Source organism: Orcinus orca, chromosome 19 (assembly GCF_937001465.1).
Source record: "Orcinus orca chromosome 19, mOrcOrc1.1, whole genome shotgun sequence".
Taxonomy (NCBI): Eukaryota; Metazoa; Chordata; class Mammalia; order Artiodactyla; family Delphinidae; genus Orcinus; species Orcinus orca.
The window spans coordinates 33,256,320-33,275,435 of NC_064577.1; the positions used below are offsets into that span (position 1 = coordinate 33,256,320).

General features: G+C 59.3%; 1 protein-coding gene across 1 annotated transcript; it reads right to left on the reverse strand.

The window, feature by feature from the left end:
* Positions 1–1,719: 1,719 nt before the first annotated feature.
* Positions 1,720–4,632, reverse strand: ACTG1 (actin gamma 1). Its single transcript, XM_004275563.4, has 5 exons — positions 4,487–4,632; positions 3,680–4,048; positions 2,966–3,404; positions 2,683–2,864; positions 1,720–2,594 (listed from the first exon to the last, which is right to left on the reverse strand). Exons 2-5 carry the CDS (start codon positions 4,040–4,042, stop codon positions 2,451–2,453), a joined length of 1,128 nt encoding a protein of 375 aa, XP_004275611.1. The 5' UTR covers positions 4,043–4,048; positions 4,487–4,632; the 3' UTR covers positions 1,720–2,450.
* Positions 4,633–19,116: the final 14,484 nt, after the last annotated feature.

Below are 19,116 nucleotides of genomic sequence, written 5' to 3' on the forward strand. Positions count from 1 at the left end.
AGGCAGAGCTGGCCACATCTTGCTTTGGTTTGAGCAGATGGCGTGTGGAAAGTCATGGTGGCTACAGTCAATCTTTTCCTCAAGCTCCCTCTCCTTTGCAAAGCCTAGCATTTTCGTGCATTCAGTACGCAGAGCTACCCGGAGAAACGATGCTGACAAAAGGTGAGATGTTCCACAGGGGCTGGAGGAGGGGCCCGAGGGGAGAGGTCACCGTGAGTGCCTCCCTTTGGCAGTGAAGTGTCTTTTGATGGATGGCAGCGTGCCAAGCTCTCCAATAGGCTCGGCCAGGCAACGGTCGTCATCCAGTGGGTACACTGATTGGGTTTGACATCCGGTTACTGTCCCCAGAGCACCACAAAGAATGGCCAGTGTCTTCTGTGCTGCCGAAATTCTGCTATACCCCACAGGAGCAGGAGGGTGGGCTGACATGCCCCTTCCACGCACAGGGAGGGTGTCCTGGCCTCCGCGTGGAGCAGGCACCGCTCTCCAGTTTGCAGAGGGGACAGAGGAGACGGAGGCCGGGAGTAGAGGGCCTTGCCCACCGTGCCCAATGCAAGAAGAGTGGATGGAGCTGGGATCGTGGCCACCCAGGCAGCCACCTTTTTCCTCCCAGTTTCTAAAGGTGTTCTGTCCTCCCCTCCCCGGCGGCTCTCCTCAGTCCGGTCTATCCTGTTCCCTGAATCTGCTCATGCTTCAAATCAGATTTTCTAGTCCTGACTGAAAGCGGAATACTGCCCAGGGCAAAACAGTAATTTCTGACCTGTCACTCTTGTGCGTTCCACAGGTGGTCACAGGGAGGTTATGAGCAAGGGGACAGGGGCAAAGCAGACGGAGGTGTGAGACTGGCAGGGTCCACCTTCTGCCCCCCAAAGGAGAGACTCCACATCTCCCTCAGTTGTATGTTCTTGGGGCCCCTTACTCCCAATCCAGCCCAGCCTAACAGGGCCTCCCTCCCCTGGACCCTGAAGCCCTCTCCCCAACTACCTGGAGGTTAAGCTAGAAAGCACCACCAGCCCCCACTGGTGAAACTTGCTTCCCAACAGCAAAGGCATGAAATCTCCAGATTTCAAAAACATGTTCTTCCAAACCCTTAAGCTTTTTCAATCTAGCGAAGAAAGTTTACCTTTCTGACCCAACCTGCAAAGAATTGTTTGAAAATCTGAAATACCCGAGGAAGACTCTGCCTGCCTTTACATAAAGTTTTGGGGCAGAAGCCATCAAGGAGCTCAGAGCCTGCGAGTCATGTTCATGTCACCAGATGACACTTCTATCATCAGATCGCAGGTTCCATGGCTCAACGGTCAGGCTCTATTTTATTAACCCCACGGTTGTTCCACTTTGATATGCTGACCAAAGAACAAGTCTCACCCTACCACTACCAGTGTGTGGAGAAAGCCACGCCCTCCACTACTTGTGTGTGGAGAAAGCCATGCCCTTCGTGGCCCCAAGTGCTTCTATGGCAGCACAGCCCTACGCTAAATTGAGAACACCAAGTATAAAAAGATTCCTCCTTCCACCAGCTTGGGGGCCAATCCCAGCCAGGTTCTTTCCCTAGAAGCCCCCAAGCCCACAACGTGAGGCAGATTCCAGCTGTGAAGAGATGTTCATTAGGACCACTTGCTCACCTCTGGTTTGGGTGAAACCAAACTGTTGCCTTATTTGAGCCGAGGTTGTTCCACCCTCACCCAACCTTCCATTCCCCAAAACAGGAGGCACTGATCAGTTTACTGCAGCACTTTTATTTCCTCACAATGACGCATTGCTGGGGCCTAATGTTCTCACATGACAGTAGAAAACCAAAATCTGTTGTCATCTCTTAGAGAATTGAAAATTGCGTACAAAAACCTTACATAAATTAAAAGAATAAATTTACAGGTGTGAATGCAAACTGTTTTCCAACTCAAGGTAAGTAACAACCCACGGTGTTCTGGCGGGAAAACTTCGGTAAGAAAGGAAAGCAAGTCCTAAGGCTCAGACCTTCCCAACCCCGTAAGACCGGCAAAACAGAAATGACAACTGGTTCAGGACTCCTGCCAGCCTCTAGAGAAATCCTGGAATAGGCAGCTCTGACACATTAATACCCTGCACAGATCGAGAGACTCCTGGTCTCCCAGATTCTCATCAAGCCATTGGATTTCTCTTCCATAAATGTGTTCTCACCTCAGCCACAAAGTGACGGAGCCGCGTGTTAACTAAGGGTTTAAATCAAAGATATGCACAGGATATTAAACATATACCAAGGGAAGAGTTAACTTGAATACAAGATCAAAATCAGCAACAAGTTCTACAATCCAGTGCTGATATCAGATACAAGCTTCTAGGACAAATTTCTTTTCAAAGGCTTATTCCAGTTTCATGAGGCTAGCATGAGGTGTATACATTTGCCAAGGCAAATTTATACTTCTGAATTAACTCATGCAGCAAATGCTACGCATCTGCTCGCAGTCCGTTTAGAAGCATTTGCGGTGGACAATGGAGGGGCCTGACTCATCGTACTCCTGCTTGCTGATCCACATCTGCTGGAAGGTGGACAGCGAGGCCAGGATGGAGCCCCCGATCCACACCGAGTACTTGCGCTCGGGAGGAGCGATGATCTGGAAAAACAAGAACGTGGTTTTAGTCAGTGGCATTGTCTTCCCAGAAAGGCCGCCAAGCCCAAGGCCACAACCACCTCTGACTCACCTTGATCTTCATTGTGCTGGGGGCCAGAGCCGTGATCTCCTTCTGCATCCTGTCGGCGATGCCGGGATACATGGTGGTCCCACCAGACAGCACCGTGTTGGCATACAGGTCCTTCCGGATGTCGACATCACACTTCATGATAGAGTTGAAGGTAGTCTCGTGGATGCCACAGGACTCCATACCTAAGAGACAAAGCTCACTCTCAGCGGTCACGTTCAAGGTGAAAGGCACCTCGGCTCTCAACAGCCTCAGACGGAGGTCATGCTGCCTGCCTGACACCTACCCAAGAAAGAGGGCTGGAAGAGCGCCTCTGGACACCGGAACCGCTCATTGCCGATGGTGATCACCTGACCATCAGGCAGCTCGTAGCTCTTCTCCAAGGAGGAGGAGGACGCAGCGGTGGCCATCTCCTGCTCGAAGTCCAGGGCAACGTAGCAGAGCTTCTCCTTGATGTCACGCACGATTTCCCGCTCAGCTGTGGTGGTGAAGCTGTAGCCACGCTCCGTGAGGATCTTCATGAGGTAGTCTGTCAGGTCCCGGCCAGCCAGGTCCAGACGCAGGATGGCGTGGGGGAGGGCGTACCCCTCGTAGATGGGCACCGTGTGGGTGACCCCATCCCCAGAGTCCATGACTATACCAGTGGTGCGGCCAGAAGCATACAGGGACAGCACAGCCTGGATGGCCACGTACATGGCCGGAGTGTTGAAAGTCTCGAACATGATCTGCAAGAGGCAACAGCTCCTTAGTCAATGGAAAGGACCCAGGACCACCCCATGCTCACACACCATGCCAGCATGCCACAAATATGATGTGTGAAGAAAAGAAAAAGACGCAAGCAGAAACACAAATAAGAAACCTTGAGACTTCAGGGAGGAAATGCCAGAAGAACAGAACCCTGGAAATAGTGAAAGAAAACCTTGAATTTCAAAAATCAAAACTGAGCATAAAATGACTTGTGAAACAGATGGAACGGCCCAATCGACCCGGCCACGCTTACCTGGGTCATCTTCTCACGGTTGGCCTTGGGATTCAGGGGGGCCTCCGTCAGCAGCACGGGGTGCTCCTCGGGGGCCACACGCAGCTCGTTGTAGAAAGTGTGGTGCCAGATCTTCTCCATGTCGTCCCAATTGGTGACAATGCCGTGCTCAATGGGGTACTTGAGAGTCAGGATGCCACGCTTGCTCTGGGCCTCGTCGCCCACGTAGCTGTCCTTCTGCCCCATGCCCACCATGACGCCCTGGTGTCGGGGACGCCCAACGATGGACGGGAACACGGCCCGGGGAGCGTCATCCCCAGCAAAGCCCGCTTTGCACATGCCAGAGCCATTATCGATGACGAGCGCGGCGATTTCTTCTTCCATTGCGATCTACTCAAAAATGCAATCATCTCAGGCGCGCCCTGGAGCCCAGGAACAGCCCCTGCACAAATGCCCTCGCCGCGAGACGTTCCGCCTCCCCCCCCCGACCAGCCGCCCCGGCAACAGAGTAACCGTCTGGAACCGAGACTGGCTTTTATGTAACGCCCCCAGCAGCGTTGTTCCGCGAAGACACGGCCGGGTGCTCTCAGTACTGCGGTCCGGTCCCGGCCCCGCCCTCGCCCTGCCCCCTCCGCCGGCAGCACCCCCACTGAGTCCTCCATGGACCCGCTGGGGCGCGTCCCACCTCACCCACTCCACCCCGCCCGGCTACCCTTTGTTCCCGGCGTCGGCGCGGCCGGGCCTCTGGGGCCAGGAGCGAAAAGCGGGCCTGCGAAGGGGCGCGGGGGCCCGGATACCGGGCCAGGCCACACAGGCCTGCTCACTTACCGGCGAAGGAGGCGGCCGTAGGACGCGGAAAAACGAGCAGACAAGCGACGAGAAGACAAGGAGCGCGAGCCGGCTGCGGCGAGTGAGATCGACCACGGCCTCCCCCGCCCGTATTTAAGCGGAGCGGGGCGCGCGCGCGGGCCGGCGGCGCGCGCGGCCCCAGAACATGTCCATAAATGGCGATCTTTCCGAACGCCGGGCGCCCATTGGCCCGCCCGGCAGGGGCACGTGGGGCCCCGCGCCCGGTCCCGCCCCCCACCCGCCCCGCCCCCAACCTCCCCGCCCGCGCCGCCCCCGCGCGCCCGAGACTCTGCGAGCGAGACCACGCACGGGCTGGCGCTGGCCGGAGCGAGGGCGGGGTGGGTGGGCGTCCCCGGGGATCGCAGGGCGGGGTGCAGAGGATGCCGCGGGGCTGACCCGCCGGCCCCGCCCCGGGACTGCTGGGCGCTGTTGGGGACGGCCCGGCTGCACCCCGAAACTGCCTGGCCCGGGGCTGGGCGGCATTCGGAGCCGGTTGTGCGCCCGCGGCCGGCCCCGCAGGGCGGGGCTTTGCTCCCCGGGCGCCCCCTTCGAGCTTTCTCCCCGAGGCTCTGCAGGCCGCGAAGGCGGGTTCCCGGCGCCGGGTTGGGGGAGGGGTGGGTGGTGGTCCCCGCCGGCTGCCCATGCGGCATTGTGGGCCCCATGGTCCGGGGGATTCCCGGGGAGCCGTGACCTCGCCCCTGTCACGATGGAAAGGAGCCGCCCGTTCCCTAGCGCAGCCATGACCGCGTAGTCCCCTCCGCCGGAGTTGGGGCGCTCGGGGGTCCCTGACGGTGCAGAAACGGGGTCCCTGGCGGTGCAGAGACTGGCCCCGTTATACCACACCCAATACATCCTGCCCCTCAAACCGCAAGCCCGATTGTCCCCAGGCGGGGGCTCCACTCCGGGTTTGGGGCCACCCCCTCCCTGTCCGTTGGGGAGAGGGTGGAGCTTTGTTTCACTTTAGTCATCTTTGGGCATCGTAGGGAAACTGAGGCAGGGAAGAGTAGTTTTGACCGCTTGAACTGTCAACTCACCCCTAAACTTGAGAAGGGGAACTCTCTCTTCTGTTTATGACACTAGAAGTAAACCCAATGGACCCCGGCAGCCCTGGGGCTGTGGTTTTCCCGGGTCCAGGGCGCGCCCTTTTCCCCAGGAGCCTGCTCTTGAAGACCTGTCATCTCTGGCAGGGTCCTGGTCACACCTGCTGCTTCCAGTGCTTTCGTTATGCCCGGAGGGAACCAGGTACTACGGTTTCCTTGGACTTACTTGTAAGCTTTCGGGATTGCTCAGTACAGAATTAAACATCAGAGGAGTCATGTGTAAGAGCACACTGGCCATGAGGGGTGACAGTGGTGCCGGACTGAGTGAGTCTGGGGACTCGTCCAAGGTCCGGGCGCGCTGGGCTCTACCCGGGCTGATGTCTGATGGGGGGCGAGGCCGGGCGCCCCAAGAGCCCTGAAAGGTCAGCTGGTGTCCACATCTACCTTGGGCTAGGCAGGTAAAGCAGCCGCCCAGCCCACCTGCGGACTGCAGTCACCCAGATGCCAAGGCCATGCCTATGGCCACCCATGCCACCAGGCCTAGCTGGGTCCCAGACTCCCCAGACTTTCCAAGGGTGTAGGGCAAGGCTACTGTCCATCAGGTGTGTGCTCCACCCATGGAAGAACTTGGGGCTGGGCCTCCGGAAAACCCACCCTTACAGGCGCTCCTGGGCACAACCACCGGCCTTCAACCCCCAGGTGGGGGCGTCAGTGTGCGAAGAAGACTGCAACATTTGGGGGTCCCAAGATGTCACACACGAGAAGTGGGAAGTATCCAGTATCCAAGGCGTCGCGTCCTGTGTCTGCCCACCCCGCATTCCACTCAGGCTCCCTCGACTGCGGGGGCCTCCCCTCCTCGGACTCCAGTTCCCTCTGGCACTCCTTTGTCTGGTGTGCCCGGGCTGCTTCGTGGGACAGATGGGGAGGGGGCAGAGGCCGTTGGAACCTCTGTCCCCGTTCCCCCTTCCTTCTTTCTCACCTTGCAGTCCGCAGGGCGCTGGGTGCACGGCCGAAGGGTTGTGGGGGGAAGTGGGGCGGGGCCTGGGAGCCCCGAGATTTCCGGGGCTTCCCCCTTCGGTAGGCCGCCAGCCCGCCACCAGCAGGGCCGGGCTGCGGGGGAGGGCAAGGGGCGCTCTCAGCCGGCCTGGCGCTGGCTGGGGTGGGGGAGCAGTTTCCAGTTCCGCGGCTGTGTCACCCGGCGCGGTGGGGCGGGGGTCAAGGTGAGGCCGCAGGTGTGCGGGTGCGGGGTGGTGGCGCGCGGCGCGGCCATATTTGGCCATTTCGGCGCCGGCGGAGCCCCGCCCATCGCCCGGGAAGCCGCAGCCTGGGCAGCCCCATCCCCGCCCGCCGCCGGCCCTGAGTCACCGGCCGGGCGGGGGGCGGAAGTAATGGACTGGGGGCGCCGGGCGCGCTCCTAGCCTTATTTAGTCAAGGAGGCCGCGGATTGGCCGGCGGAACAAAGGGGCGGTGGCGGGGGGCGGGGAGGCCCCGGCGCCTTCGAGGAGGCGAGGCGAGGCGAGGCGGGGCGGGGCGGGGAGGGCACCGGCAGTTTCTCCCACCCTCACCGCGGGCCTCCGCGGGCCTCCGCGGGTCCGGGAGACCTCGCTGCATCGCGTCACGCCCGGCCGCGAGAGTGCAGCGTGGGGGTGCGCGCGGGCCCAGAGGTCACGTGGCCCGGGCGGGGGGAAGCGGAGCTGGAGGCTTGGCGGTGGGGGGGCGGGCAGGGGGCGACGACCCTCCTGGGAAGCACCATCCGGAACCAGGAGTAAGTGGACGCCGTGGGTCCAGGGACCGGGCCCCAGATAGAGCGAGACCTCCAAGCCCCAAACAGGGGGTTGGGGAAAGCCGCATTCTGCGCTGAGATTTTTCTGTTTTGCAATCGGGCAGTGCGAGGCCTCGCCCAAGGTCATCTCAGGGCTGTGCTCGTGGAAGCGCACGGCTGCCCCCACCCCTCCTGAAGCTGGAGAGGCCCTGGAGCCCCTTGGGAGGGGACCACACGGATGTGGCAGCCCCTGGCTTGGGTCAGCAGGGAGGCCCTGGGAGGAGGGAGAGTCAGCAACTGCACTTCTGCCCAGAAGTGGGTGTGTCCTTCCCAGCTTGAGGATGCAGACTTGGGGCTCAGAGAAATGATGTGAGTTTTTTAGCCCAGTGCTGGTTTGGTGCATTTATTGTGACCTTGCTGCATCTCGTTTCATCTTCTATCCATTTAACGGCTGAGAAGACAGTGGTGCAGGGAGGTGGCATCACCTTGCAAGGAAGTCTGGCGTAGCTGAGACTTAGCCCCAGGCCTCCCCAGCCCTGGACACTGCCAGGCAACCCCAGCTCAGGGTCCTTCCCTTGTCCCTCCCTCTGACACCCACACCAGCCTGGCGTCTCCTTGCTCCAGCCTCCAGGGATGCTTCCCGGGATCCAGGTCACCTCTGCACCTGGTAGCCTCACCCCTAGCCCATCACCCCACCCCTGCCTTCTGCCTCTCTCCACCTCCCAACTAGCCAGTTACTTGCCAGGCAGACAGGGTAGGGAACTTGGTAACAAGTCCCCCTTCGGGCCTTTGCCTCTGCCAGGAATGTCTTTCCTTCCCCTCCCTCCAAATACAACATGGGATCCTGAGTTGGATCCTGGAACACAAAAGAAGACGGTAGTGGAAGAACTGGTGAAATCCGAATAAAGTCTGGAGTTTAATTAATTAAGTACCAAAGTCAATCTCTCAGTACAATTGTACCATGACTGTGTAAGATGTTAACATTAGGGGAAACCGGGTAGAGAGGCTGCAGAAATGCTAATACTGTCTTTGTGACATTTGTGTAAATCTAAAATTATCTCATAATAAAAACTTCATTTTAAAAATACCAAGGAGTACTTCCCTGGTGGTCCAGTGGTTAAGACTCCGCACTTCCACTGCAGGGGGTGTGGATTCAATCCCTGGTCAGGGAAGTTCCACGTGCGGAGCGGTGCAGCCAAAAAAAAAAAAAAGCCAAGGAAAACCAAAGTTTCCCTATCCTCAGCTCACTGTCCTATTCTCTCAGGCTTGTGGATCAAATGCAAGATGAGTGTTCTGCCACCTAAAACCTTCTCCAGGTCACTGGGCTGGCTCCCACTGGGGCAGGGGCAGCCTGTGGAGTGGCTCTGTCTGCTTGGAACAAGGGTCCCCAGGCTGCCCTGGTAGGCAAGGTCAGCTTACTGCTGGCTTGGCCAGCCTGCCTCTGAGTTTCAGGTCAATGAACAGAGTCAGGGCCACACATTTCTGTCTCTGGTCTTAAGTGTCCAGTGGGGCTTGTTCTCCTGCCGGCACTTTACGGACAGTCATGGAGGGTCCATATATCCCAAGGCACCCTGGAGGCCAGGGCTCCAGCCCCACGCCCTGCGGAGCCACCCTGGCGGCCAGCTGCTCGGGCACTTAGGCATTGGTGAGTTGTCAGGTGCTCTGTGCTCAACCCTGCCATTTGTTCTGTGCCAGCATGCACTGGGCCAGGCCTCTTCGTGTGTCATCCAGTCCTCACTGCATAAGGCAGGGAAACTGAGGCTCGCAGTGTGCAGCCCCCACATGAAGTTGGGGTGTCAGGTACACAGAGACACCCAGGCCAAGGCTTCACTGCTCCGGCAGTGGAGGGCTCCAGGCATTTTGAAGACAGGCCCCACTGGAGTTTATTGGAGGTTCCCATCGCCCCACTGTGGTGCAGCAGGAACCAAGGAGGCCTCTGGAAGAACACTGGGTTGGGAGTCGGGACCTGAGTTCTGAGCCTCAACTTCTGTAAAGAAGATGGGCCAATGATGTGAGGGGTGTGTGGCCCACCAGAGGCTCTGAGGCTGGTACCCCTCCTGCACTGGATGATAGGTCTGGGGACAGGAGACCATTGGGTGGCCCAGTGAACTTTCCCCAAGCCGCACCACTGAGGTTTTCCAGACCTCTGGCCTCAATGTCCCCAGGCATTCAGTTTTCGATGATGATTAAGCTGTACTCACTCAGCGCCTCTGTGTGTCAGACCTGAGATTACCAGGAGCGGCGGCCTCCTTACTCTGCTTTCAAGGGCACACCCCCCAGGCCTCGTTCCACTGGGCCTTGGGGGACAGTGACAGCGCTGCCTACACCACTGAGCAGGCTGCTGGACCTGGTACAGTGGTCCAGAAATGGTCACAGTCTGCTCTTCATGTTTGCTGCACACACTGCCCACCTGTGTGGGCCCTGCCCCCGGAGGTCACCACTTTTCACCTCTGCATAGTTCTTACTCTTGGTGAGCTGTGTCCACAGATTGCAAAGGGGAACCAAGGATTAAACCCAGGAGGCCAGGCCTCCAGCTGCTTCATGACAGTTCCACCTCAGCATGTGGCTAAAGCCAGAAACCAGGGGCTTCCCTGGCAGTCCAGTGGTTAAGGCTTCATACTCCCAATGCAGGGGGCATGGGTTTCATCCCTGGTCGGGGAACTAAGATCCCGCATGGCCCACGGTGTGCTCAAAAATAAAAAGTCAGAAACCAGGGTGCCCACCAGACCATGGCACACTCTGCACATCCCTGACCTGTGTCCAGTCCAGCTGTCAGCCTCCTGGTTCCCCACAATTAATATTACAAATCACATCACCCTGCTCCCCATGCCACCCACTGCCTCGATAGAACCTGAACCCCTTACTCTATTGCTGGAGGCTTTCATGGCAAGCTCTGCCTGATCCTCCACCCTTTCACCTACTATACCTCTCACTCACTGCCCTCCAGCCTAGGACCAGCACCTGCCCAGAAAGTTTTTCCCGTTGGCCACCTCCTCCCTGCAGGCCTCCAGGTCATCCCCTGGCCTTGGGGCAAGTCCCCACCTCCCACCTGAATGTTGGTTATTCAGTTTGTCCCTGCCCTCTGCCCCAGAGTGTAGGTTCTCTGGACACAAGGTGAAGCTGGTGTCCCCTGGTACCTATACAGGGGAAGGAAGCAGGAATGTAGGCAGAAGGAATGGAGAGAGTAGGGCTCCAGCCCTGAAAGAGGGAAGGGCCTTCCCTGAGAGTCAGAAGGGGGACAGGGGAGCTGCCGAGCTGTTCCCCCAACCCTGACTCCAATATTCAAAGAGAGGATATAGCTCTAGAGCTGAGAGGGAAGGGAGCAGAGGCCTGACTGCCCTCAGGGACCCTCTCCCAGCACCCAAGCTGGTAGGCTCACGGGGGTTGCAGGGGACAAGGGTGGGGCACCCCTCCTGCCCTTCCCGCTCTGGCACAGTGCTGCGGGGAGCTCGCCCGGCCAGCCAAACTCTCTTGAGCTGGACAAGGTCAGGGCTGCCGTGACAGGTGTCCCCACCCCTGGTAAGACACGGACAGGAGGCCGCTGCTCTGGGCGCTCTGTCCTCCCCGCCACTGCTCCAAAGGCTGCAGCTGGAGTGGGCAGAGTGGAGGGAGGTGAGGTCACGGCTTACGTCGAGTCCCGGCTCCGCACCGGCCACCCAGGCCTTCCCGGCGCTCTCCTTCCGGGTTTTGGACTTCCCAGAGAAGCGGCGCCCAGGGGGCGGGCCCTGCTGCTCTCAGCCCCGCCCGCTCCAGCCGGTTTGGGACGCACCGCCCTGGCGGGCTGGGGGCAGGGCTCCGGGTGCTCACACCCGCCCTGGGCCCAGGGCCGCGTGTCCTAATTTGGTCCTGGGGCAGTTCCCGGGCCACGAGTCGTAGCGTGCACCTTTCTGCGCCCCGGCCCGCCTCCACCTCTGGGAGCCTGACCCCAGCACCAGCTTTCTCTGAGCCCTTTGGTGTCAGCGCGGGAGTCCCGGGAGAGACTAGGTCCAGCGGGCGGCCGAGGGGGTGCGGAACAGGCTGCCACCGAAGCAGTGCCAACCAGGGCCGGAGGCCTGGGGCGCCCTGCCACCCGCGGCCATTCTGCACCCCCTCCGTTAGCTGGTTTCGGACCTGGGGTCAGAGCCCCCTCCCCTGCACCGCACAAGCCGCATCTCCTCTGCCCCGGCGGTTTGCGGGCAGGGCACGGCACCCGGGGCCCTGCGGACGGGGGAGATGGGTGCAGTGCGCACACTCAGGACGCGCCTCTCGCGGTCAGGCACGGGCTGGGTGCGGGGTCATCTCCCACGCGGAGAGAGCTCTGCGGCCTGGGCCAGGAGATGGCGCTCTGGCCGGCTGCGGCGGCCCCGAGCGCCCAGCTCTGAAGCAGGCTGCTGTCATTCCCACGTGGGCCGCCAGGTGGGTCCCGGTATCGCGGCTAAGCGGCCCGGGCCGGGAGAGGAGTCGGGGTCGCACCTGCCGACCCATCCCAACTACCCCGGCCCTCCCCAGAGCCCGGACGACCCCCGCAGCCATTGACTCGGGCTGGGGAGGATGCTGCCAGTGGCCCCTGAGTCACTGCCGCCCGAGGGTGACAGGGAGCGGCTTGGGAGTGGCCGGTGACCTCAGCCGGTGCTGACACAGGGTGACAAGGTGGGATTGGGGTCAGCCAGCACCCAGGGCAACGGAAGAGGGGAGGGCCAGGGCCTCCACTCAGCCAGGCAGAGCCAGCCCACCCCTATGTCCCTGTGCCTTCTGTTCAGGGAGCGGGCAGCACCCACAGAGGGACCCCAAAGCTAGGGCAGACCCTGGACCTGAGTGTGTCTGTTGAATACACAGCTGGTTCCCTGGGAGGGTTTAGATGCCAGCTGCCATGCTGTCTGCTCATTGGACACACTGGGTTATTTCAGCAGCTAGGCCACCTGGGCAGATGGCCATAGATAACCAATTCAGAGAGGAGAGGGAGGCTCAGAGAGGCTGAGGTTGGTTCCAGGTCACACAGCAGGATTGGAGGGGGTGGGACTGTGAGCCCCCTCCCCCAACTATACACACCCTGCTGGCTGTGGGGAGGCAGAGGTTGGGGGACAAAGGGGTGTGAGTTCATTCCTCTTCTCCAGGGGCTGCCCAAGGGCTGTGAGCTGTGGGGCTAGGTCATTTGGGACTGGGCTAGCCCCAGGAAGGTGGGAGAGGGAGCCGGCAGGGATGCAGCCTCCCGGGGGACCTGGATTGCCACACCAGGGCAGCAGAGAGACACGGAACACCCTGAAGATGGATGGGTGGGGGGCAGAGAGAGCCAGGTTGGGGTTAGGCCATTCCTGGGGAAGGACAGAGGATGCCCATGGGCTGGTGGCCAGAGCTGTACCTCTACCTCCCTGGGTGACAGGTGGGTCGGCCCTACCTGTGTGTCTACCAGGGCCTGTGTGAGTGAATCGTCTCAGGGAGCCAGCCCCCAGGAGCAGCCCTGACCCACAGGAGCCGCAGCCAAGGTCAGCAGTGCTGAGCAGACTCACACACCCACTCCTGCTCCCAACATTCTCTTCCCCACTTTGCCGGGGCACAGACTGAGCATGGGGGGCGGGGCGGGGAGCCACCCGGCTGGGAAGGGACAGGCCTGGGGTCTGTAAGCAGGAGTTGAGTTTGCATATCTGCAGGTGCCTGTGTGTTACCTACCTGGGAGCAAGGGAGGGAGTTTCGAGATGATAATGTTCCCTCAGATTTTTTTTTCTGTGTGGCCGCACCGCGCAACATGCAGGATCTTAGTTCCCTGACCAGGGAACAAACCTGTGACCCCTGCAGTAGAAATAATGAGTCTTAACCACAGGACCACCAGGGAAGTCCCATGTTCCCTCAGACTTCGAAGGCTTGACTCCCGACTCTTCCTACTGTTGCTCTTGGGAAATGGTTGTCATTTGAGTCCCGATCCAGCGTCCATGGTTTTTTGTGTTTCTGCACAAGCGTTTGGGCTTTTCCCTTTTTTCCAGTCGATCTGAGATTTCTGGGGTACCCGTGCTGAAGACCTCATTCTTGTCTTGGTCACTTCTAGGCCCTAGGCCCTCAATGTCCTTCAGTTCTTGGGAATTTTCTTGTGTTATTTTTTTCATAATTTCTCTCTTTCCTGTTTTATTTTTTTTCCGTTCTTTTGTTTGGGGATTTCTATTAATTGGCTGGTCATATCTCCTAGTTGAATCCTTTAATTGTCTTATTTTTTCTTCTATCTATTTATCTTTTTTAACTTCCTGGAATATTTGACTTCTTCTGACCCTGCAGTGGGATTTTAAATTCTAATTATTATGGTTTTTAAAATTTTTTAGAGAACTTAATAAAAACTTAATAAATTTTTACCATTTGTCACACTTGCCTTATCTTCTTTTTATCTTTCCCTTTTCCTATCTAAACCATTTGGGAGTCAGTCTCAGACATCCTGCCCTTTACTCCTTAATATTTCAGTGTCTTTTTCCAAAGAACAGGGACATTGTCTTATATAACCACAGTATAGCAACCAAAATCAGGCAATTTCACATCAATATGGCACAGTTCATCTAATCTGAAATCTAAATTTCAGTGATGACAGTTGTCCCAATAATGTCCTACATAGCATTTTTCCCTGACCTAATCCAGGATCTGTATTGCATTTAGTTGTCCTATCCTATGACATACTTAATCCCCAGGGCCTCTCTCCTGTTCTCTGCACCGTTTATAGCATCACCTATAGGTGAGAAGATTTTTATTAGAAGCAGACCAGCACTAATGCCTCGAGCTAAGTGGCATGACACTGTCCCCATGGGAGCCATTTGACAAAGGAAGGTGACCACGTGCAGAGCCTGTTTGACTGTAGAAGGCAATGGACCATTTCTGTTTTGGCCCAGCAGTCAGAGATGGAGTTTATTCCCTTTTGGATCCCCAGCAACATTTCTGGCACACTTAATAAGTGTGTAGGTACTTAATAAGTGTAGGTACAAGAGTAGGTACTTAATAAGTGCCTGTGATTATTTGACGTGGGGAGTCTGGTTCTTTCACGATGCGCTGAGCCTCTGCAGATAGATTTGGCGTTGTGCACGGGTGTCTGTGTGTGTGTGTCTGTGTGTGTGTGTGTGTGTCTGGGCATGTGTGTGAAGGCGCACATAGACAGGGGCTGGACAGAGGCTGCCATGGTCACCTGCGGAATTGTGAGCTCCTGATCGTCCATGCCAGGTGTTGACACATCTTGGGCACCTGTGTGTCTGCAAGCCCAGGTGGGCAGTAAATATGCACATTTTGATGAAGTTGCCCTGGTCCTCACTCAGCCCCATGCAGCCGGGGCTCACGCTCAGATATTGCAAGTGTTCCTCTCTTGTCCCAGGAATGTGCAAAGGTCCTGAGGTTTGGGTGCTGGAAGATTGCCCAGTGGTCATGGGACATCTGAGCTTGCTGAGGTGCCCTCAATCCTGTCCTTGTGGTCCCTTCGGGAACTTTTGGCCTTGCTGGGTTCCAGAGGCCTCTGGTCTCTCCCTCCCCTCTCCTGCTGGATATAGCCCTCATCTCCCCCTCTCCCCGCCCCCTGACCTTATGGTTTTATAAGAGACAAAAGCCAGGAGACTGCACCAGCTTTGTACCCTGAAAGCTCTAAGTGGGGGCCTCCCCAGCCCAGCCAGCAGCTCTCTGCTTGAAGCGGGGCGGGGGGACCAGGCAGGAGAGGTTTTCAAGGAGCTGCTTTGCCAAGACTGTGTGTATCTGGGTGCGTGTGTGTGAAGACGAGGGTCTTGAGGGGGATATAGGGTGGGGGAAGGGAGGGGTCTTGAGAGATGGTGGTGGGTGTGGATTTTCACATGGAGCAAGCGGGAGGCACAGGCTGGGCACCCCCAGTGTTTGCACACACAGCGCAGTCTGAGATGTGCGAGCCCCCTCCCTTCTGCCCTGCTGAGGGGAACTGTCACCCTAAACCGCCTGCAGGCCTCCAGTAAACCAACCTAGGCCCCCGCCCGCCCATGTAAGTGGAACTGTGGGGCAGCGGAGAGCTCTGCCATGAAAAAATCATGAGGACACCAAGCTGTGGGCCTGTTTCAGGAACAATGCAGGAGGCTGGGCCCTGGGTGCCTGCCAAGCTGGACCCCAGGAGAAGGTGATGGGCCCAGGAGTGAAGAAATCAGGGCCTCAGGCTGTGCCCAGCAGCATCTGGACCAGCAGAGTGGCCCTCACCTCCTTGCGGGGCCAAGAAGTTCGGGGGCAGAGGGCCAAAGGGGTGGCGGAGGCCTGGCCATGGGAGGGGCAGAGTACCCGGGATGGCCTGGGAGAGGAATGCCAACTAGAGCAGCAGCTGGGCAGGGCCTGGGCTGAGGCGCAGGCTCTGGAAAGCGGGGTGGGGCACTGGGGATCTCCTCTGTGAGGAGTAATTCCCAGAGACTCACTGCCCTGCGGGATGGGTCTGTCTGGCATTGCTCAGCGCAGGGGGCCAAGACTTTAGTCTGGGAAAGGTGTGACTGTGGAGGTCCCTCAGCCGGTGGGGCTGTCCTGGCCTCCATCCTGGGCCATTTCCCAGTTTCCAGGCTCCAGGCCAGCTGAGGTGGGGAGGGCCCCTTCCCCCAGCCTGCACACACAGAGCACCTGTGCCAACTCACACCACCAGCATCAGTGTTGCCCGGGCACTGAGCCTGGTGCATGCGCTGGTCACCATGGCAGCAGGTAGTGTGCTGGCAGGAGCCCAGGCTGGGCTCTAGCATCTAGGGCTGGCTGTCTAGACATGTGGAGGTGGGCGTGCTTTCCCTGGTAGCGCCAGAGGATCCTGGCTGGGTGGAGTGGGAGGTGGACCCTCCAAATGGCCAAGCCTGCCCATCCCCCAGCACCCCAGGAAAGGAACGGTTTCCTGAGAGCTCCAGGGTGGATGCCAGGGGCCTGGGGGGCTCTAAGGCCCTCTCTGCTCTTGGCCCTAGCTGGACACTAAGAAGGCAAGAGGCTGAGGATCGGCCCCAGCCTTTTCTGCTGGAGCCTCTGACAGCTGAGGCCACCCCTGCCCTCTGGGCCCAGCTGTGGCCATAAGGGGCCATCTGGCTGTGTCCATCTGCAGGTGGCCACTCCCTGAAGTAGGGAGCCAGAGGTGCTGCTCACTTTAGGAAAAGGTGCCCTCCTCAAGTCAAACATATTAAAGTTGGTGTGTCAGGTGGCCTGACGTCTGTGCCCAGGCCTGGTCCAGGTTGCAGATGCGAGCCCAGGGTGGTGTGGACACACTGGGTTTGTGCCCTCACCCCTGGGAAGGGACTGTGTCAGGTTCAGAAGTGAGCAGGGGCAGGTGAATGGGGGTCCCAGAGTGGCAGGGACTTTGGATGCCCCGGAGTGTAGGCTGGACAGGGCAGTGGTGGGCACGTTTGTGCCCCAAGTGGGCGGCTGTGTGGACAAGTTCTGGCAGGGGGGATGGGGTTCTGTGAGAAGGGTGCTCCCTATCGCCTGAGGAGCCAGCCCGCCACAGGCTCTCATGAGGAGTGTACATCTGGGGTGTGAGGAGCGCCCCTGAAACAGATTCCCTTATGCTGTGCACAGCCTGGTCGCCCTGCTGGGCAGATACGAGTGGGCTCTGAGGCTGGGATCCAGAGCAGCATCTCCAGACTGGGGCTGACCCAGCAGGTGGCCATGGCTCACGCTGCCCAGTTCCTGTCTGTGTGTACTTAAACACACACACACACGAGGGGCCCAGACTCCCATGCACCCCACCCCATCTATCAGCAGAGGCTCAGCCCATCACAGAAGAATCCCACATCAAACATTCACAGGCACTTCTTAAGTACCTACTGTGTGCCAGAATCTTTCGGGGGATCCAGAAAGGAACCATGACCCTAGCAGGCAGCTGACGAGGGCCTGAGATCCTGAGGGGGAGGGAGGGAGGGGGGACCATCTGTGCAAACTACCTCCCTCCGAGGAAGCCTGGGCTGGAAGGCTCGCCTCTCAGAGGCCCCCTGGGGCCTGAAAGGCCAGCCCATGGCTCACACCCCTGGGTTAGTGCCAAGGAGCCCCACCCCACCCCCACCTGGGGCTGTGGGGCCCTAGAATTGAGAGGCCACAGGCCCTTCTTTCTGGCTCTGCTGCTGAGAAGCTGCCTGGAGCCAGGCCCACTTAGCGCCTGGCGGCTGGGCTTCCTCCCGTGGGGCACGTGATGCCCATGAGCGCCCTGCCAGCACCAGTCAGCGCTAATGAGGCCGTCATGCTAATCGGAACAGGCCAGCTCCTTTGCAGCCTGACTGGGAGTTGGGGGTGCAGAGGAGAGACCAGTGCCCATGCCTGGAGGTGGCCATAGGCACAGCTGCCCCTCAGCCCACCCCCCCACCCCCGTACACATGTGGCCTGAAGTGTGGACAGCATCATGGCTTGTACCTCCGAACCAGGACATTTCCCTGGGCAACCCAGTCCCATAGGAACTTGGGGGGATTTTTTGTGGGCATCATCTCTGGGGAGGGGGGTGCAACCCCAGACTGCATCTCCCTACCATGGGGTACCTGGCACGCAGCCTAGCCAGGCACCCAGTCGATGCCCTATAAACGTGTGGGTCGCAGAGGTGGACAGCAGTAGCCCCCAGGGAGAGCCAAGACCAGCCCCCCGCTCAGCTGACCTGTGGCGTGCACTACGCTGTCATGGGGATTTGTGTGCAGGCCTACCTCCCTGAACCCCAATCTGAAACCCCCAAGCAAGGAATCGGGGCTCCTGGTCTCCTCCTCAGTGTCTGCACGTGCCTGGGGAGGTCATTGTCCGGGACCTGGAAAATGGAGGAACGACTCCAGACCCATGTGCCCCTCTGCCCCACCCACTCCCTGGGGCCTATGCATGCCCGGCCCAAGGCCCCTTCATTCTGTTGGACCCCCATATGGCCTCGAAAGGGATGGAGGGGTGATGCCTAGAACATCAAGGGCAAGACTCTGGGGGCCGTGGCTGGAAGTGCCCTGTGGCTCCCAGTCCTGGTCCCCAGAGCAGGGAGGCCTGAGGGTCACACGCTGTGATGAGGAAGAGGACACCAAGGCTGGCCCGGGCCCAGGACAGGCAGCTCTGGTTTCACTACTTGGCTCCCGGCCCCTGAGGCAGGTGCAAGAGACAGACAGGCAGGGCAAAGCTGAGTAGGCCCGCTGCAGCTCCCGAAGACAGCCCCCCAGGCCTAGCGTCGGGGGCGCGGGGAGGTGCAATGGGGCGGCCCCAGAGGCTGGGCTGGGAGATGCCGGGTCAGAGGTAGCCAGCTCTGGCTTCTCCTAGCCTGCTGGCCTCATCCCTCTGCTGGGAAAGCTTCGCCCTATGTGATCCCCGGACCCAGCCCATAAAGACCCTGCAGTCAGGCCAGTCGCTCTGGCAATGTGAACGGCAGATCAGGGGTCTCCAAGGCCACCATCAAGGCTGGCTTCACCAGAGCTTGCCCGTAGAAGACAGAGCAACCTTACGGGCCCTGAGAGTTGCTCAGGGTACAGGGCTCAGGTCAGAGCCTGGCCCCGTGACGCCGAGTCTGACAGCCTGCCACCTCCTTGTGCTGCCTGGAATCATGTCTGCTCCACGTTCATGCTCCCATGTCACCCTCCCACTGTGCAACCTGCAAGGCGGGTGTAACTCTCCATCATACAGCTGCCACCTCAGCCCAAACCAAGGGCTCTTTTCCCGGGGCCCAACGCACCAGGCTCCCCGGCCAGTGTGCATTCGGCCAAGCGGCTGCCTCTCCACACCTGGTTCGGATCTGGGTGCCATGGGTGCCAGGATGGGGGTGGGGCGCCTGGCCCCACTCAACAGCCCTGCCTGCCACTTTCCCAGCCACAGGCCACCCTCGGGAAGCATCAGACTCAGGGCTGCAGGCTGTGACCCAGGGGCCACTGAGGGGGATGGCATGCGACTCA

Bases quoted from the DNA above. Each gene is read 5' to 3' on its own strand.
- ACTG1 (XM_004275563.4), bottom strand. From the start codon at position 4,042: ATGGAAGAAGAAATCGCCGCGCTCGTCATCGATAATGGCTCTGGCATG. The intron at 2,865-2,965 runs GTAGGTGTCAGG...TTTGTCTCTTAG, and splicing joins CTTCCAGCCCTCTTTCTTGG to GTATGGAGTCCTGTGGCATC. The intron at 2,595-2,682 runs GTGAGTCAGAGG...TTGTTTTTCCAG, and splicing joins CCAGCACAATGAAGATCAAG to ATCATCGCTCCTCCCGAGCG.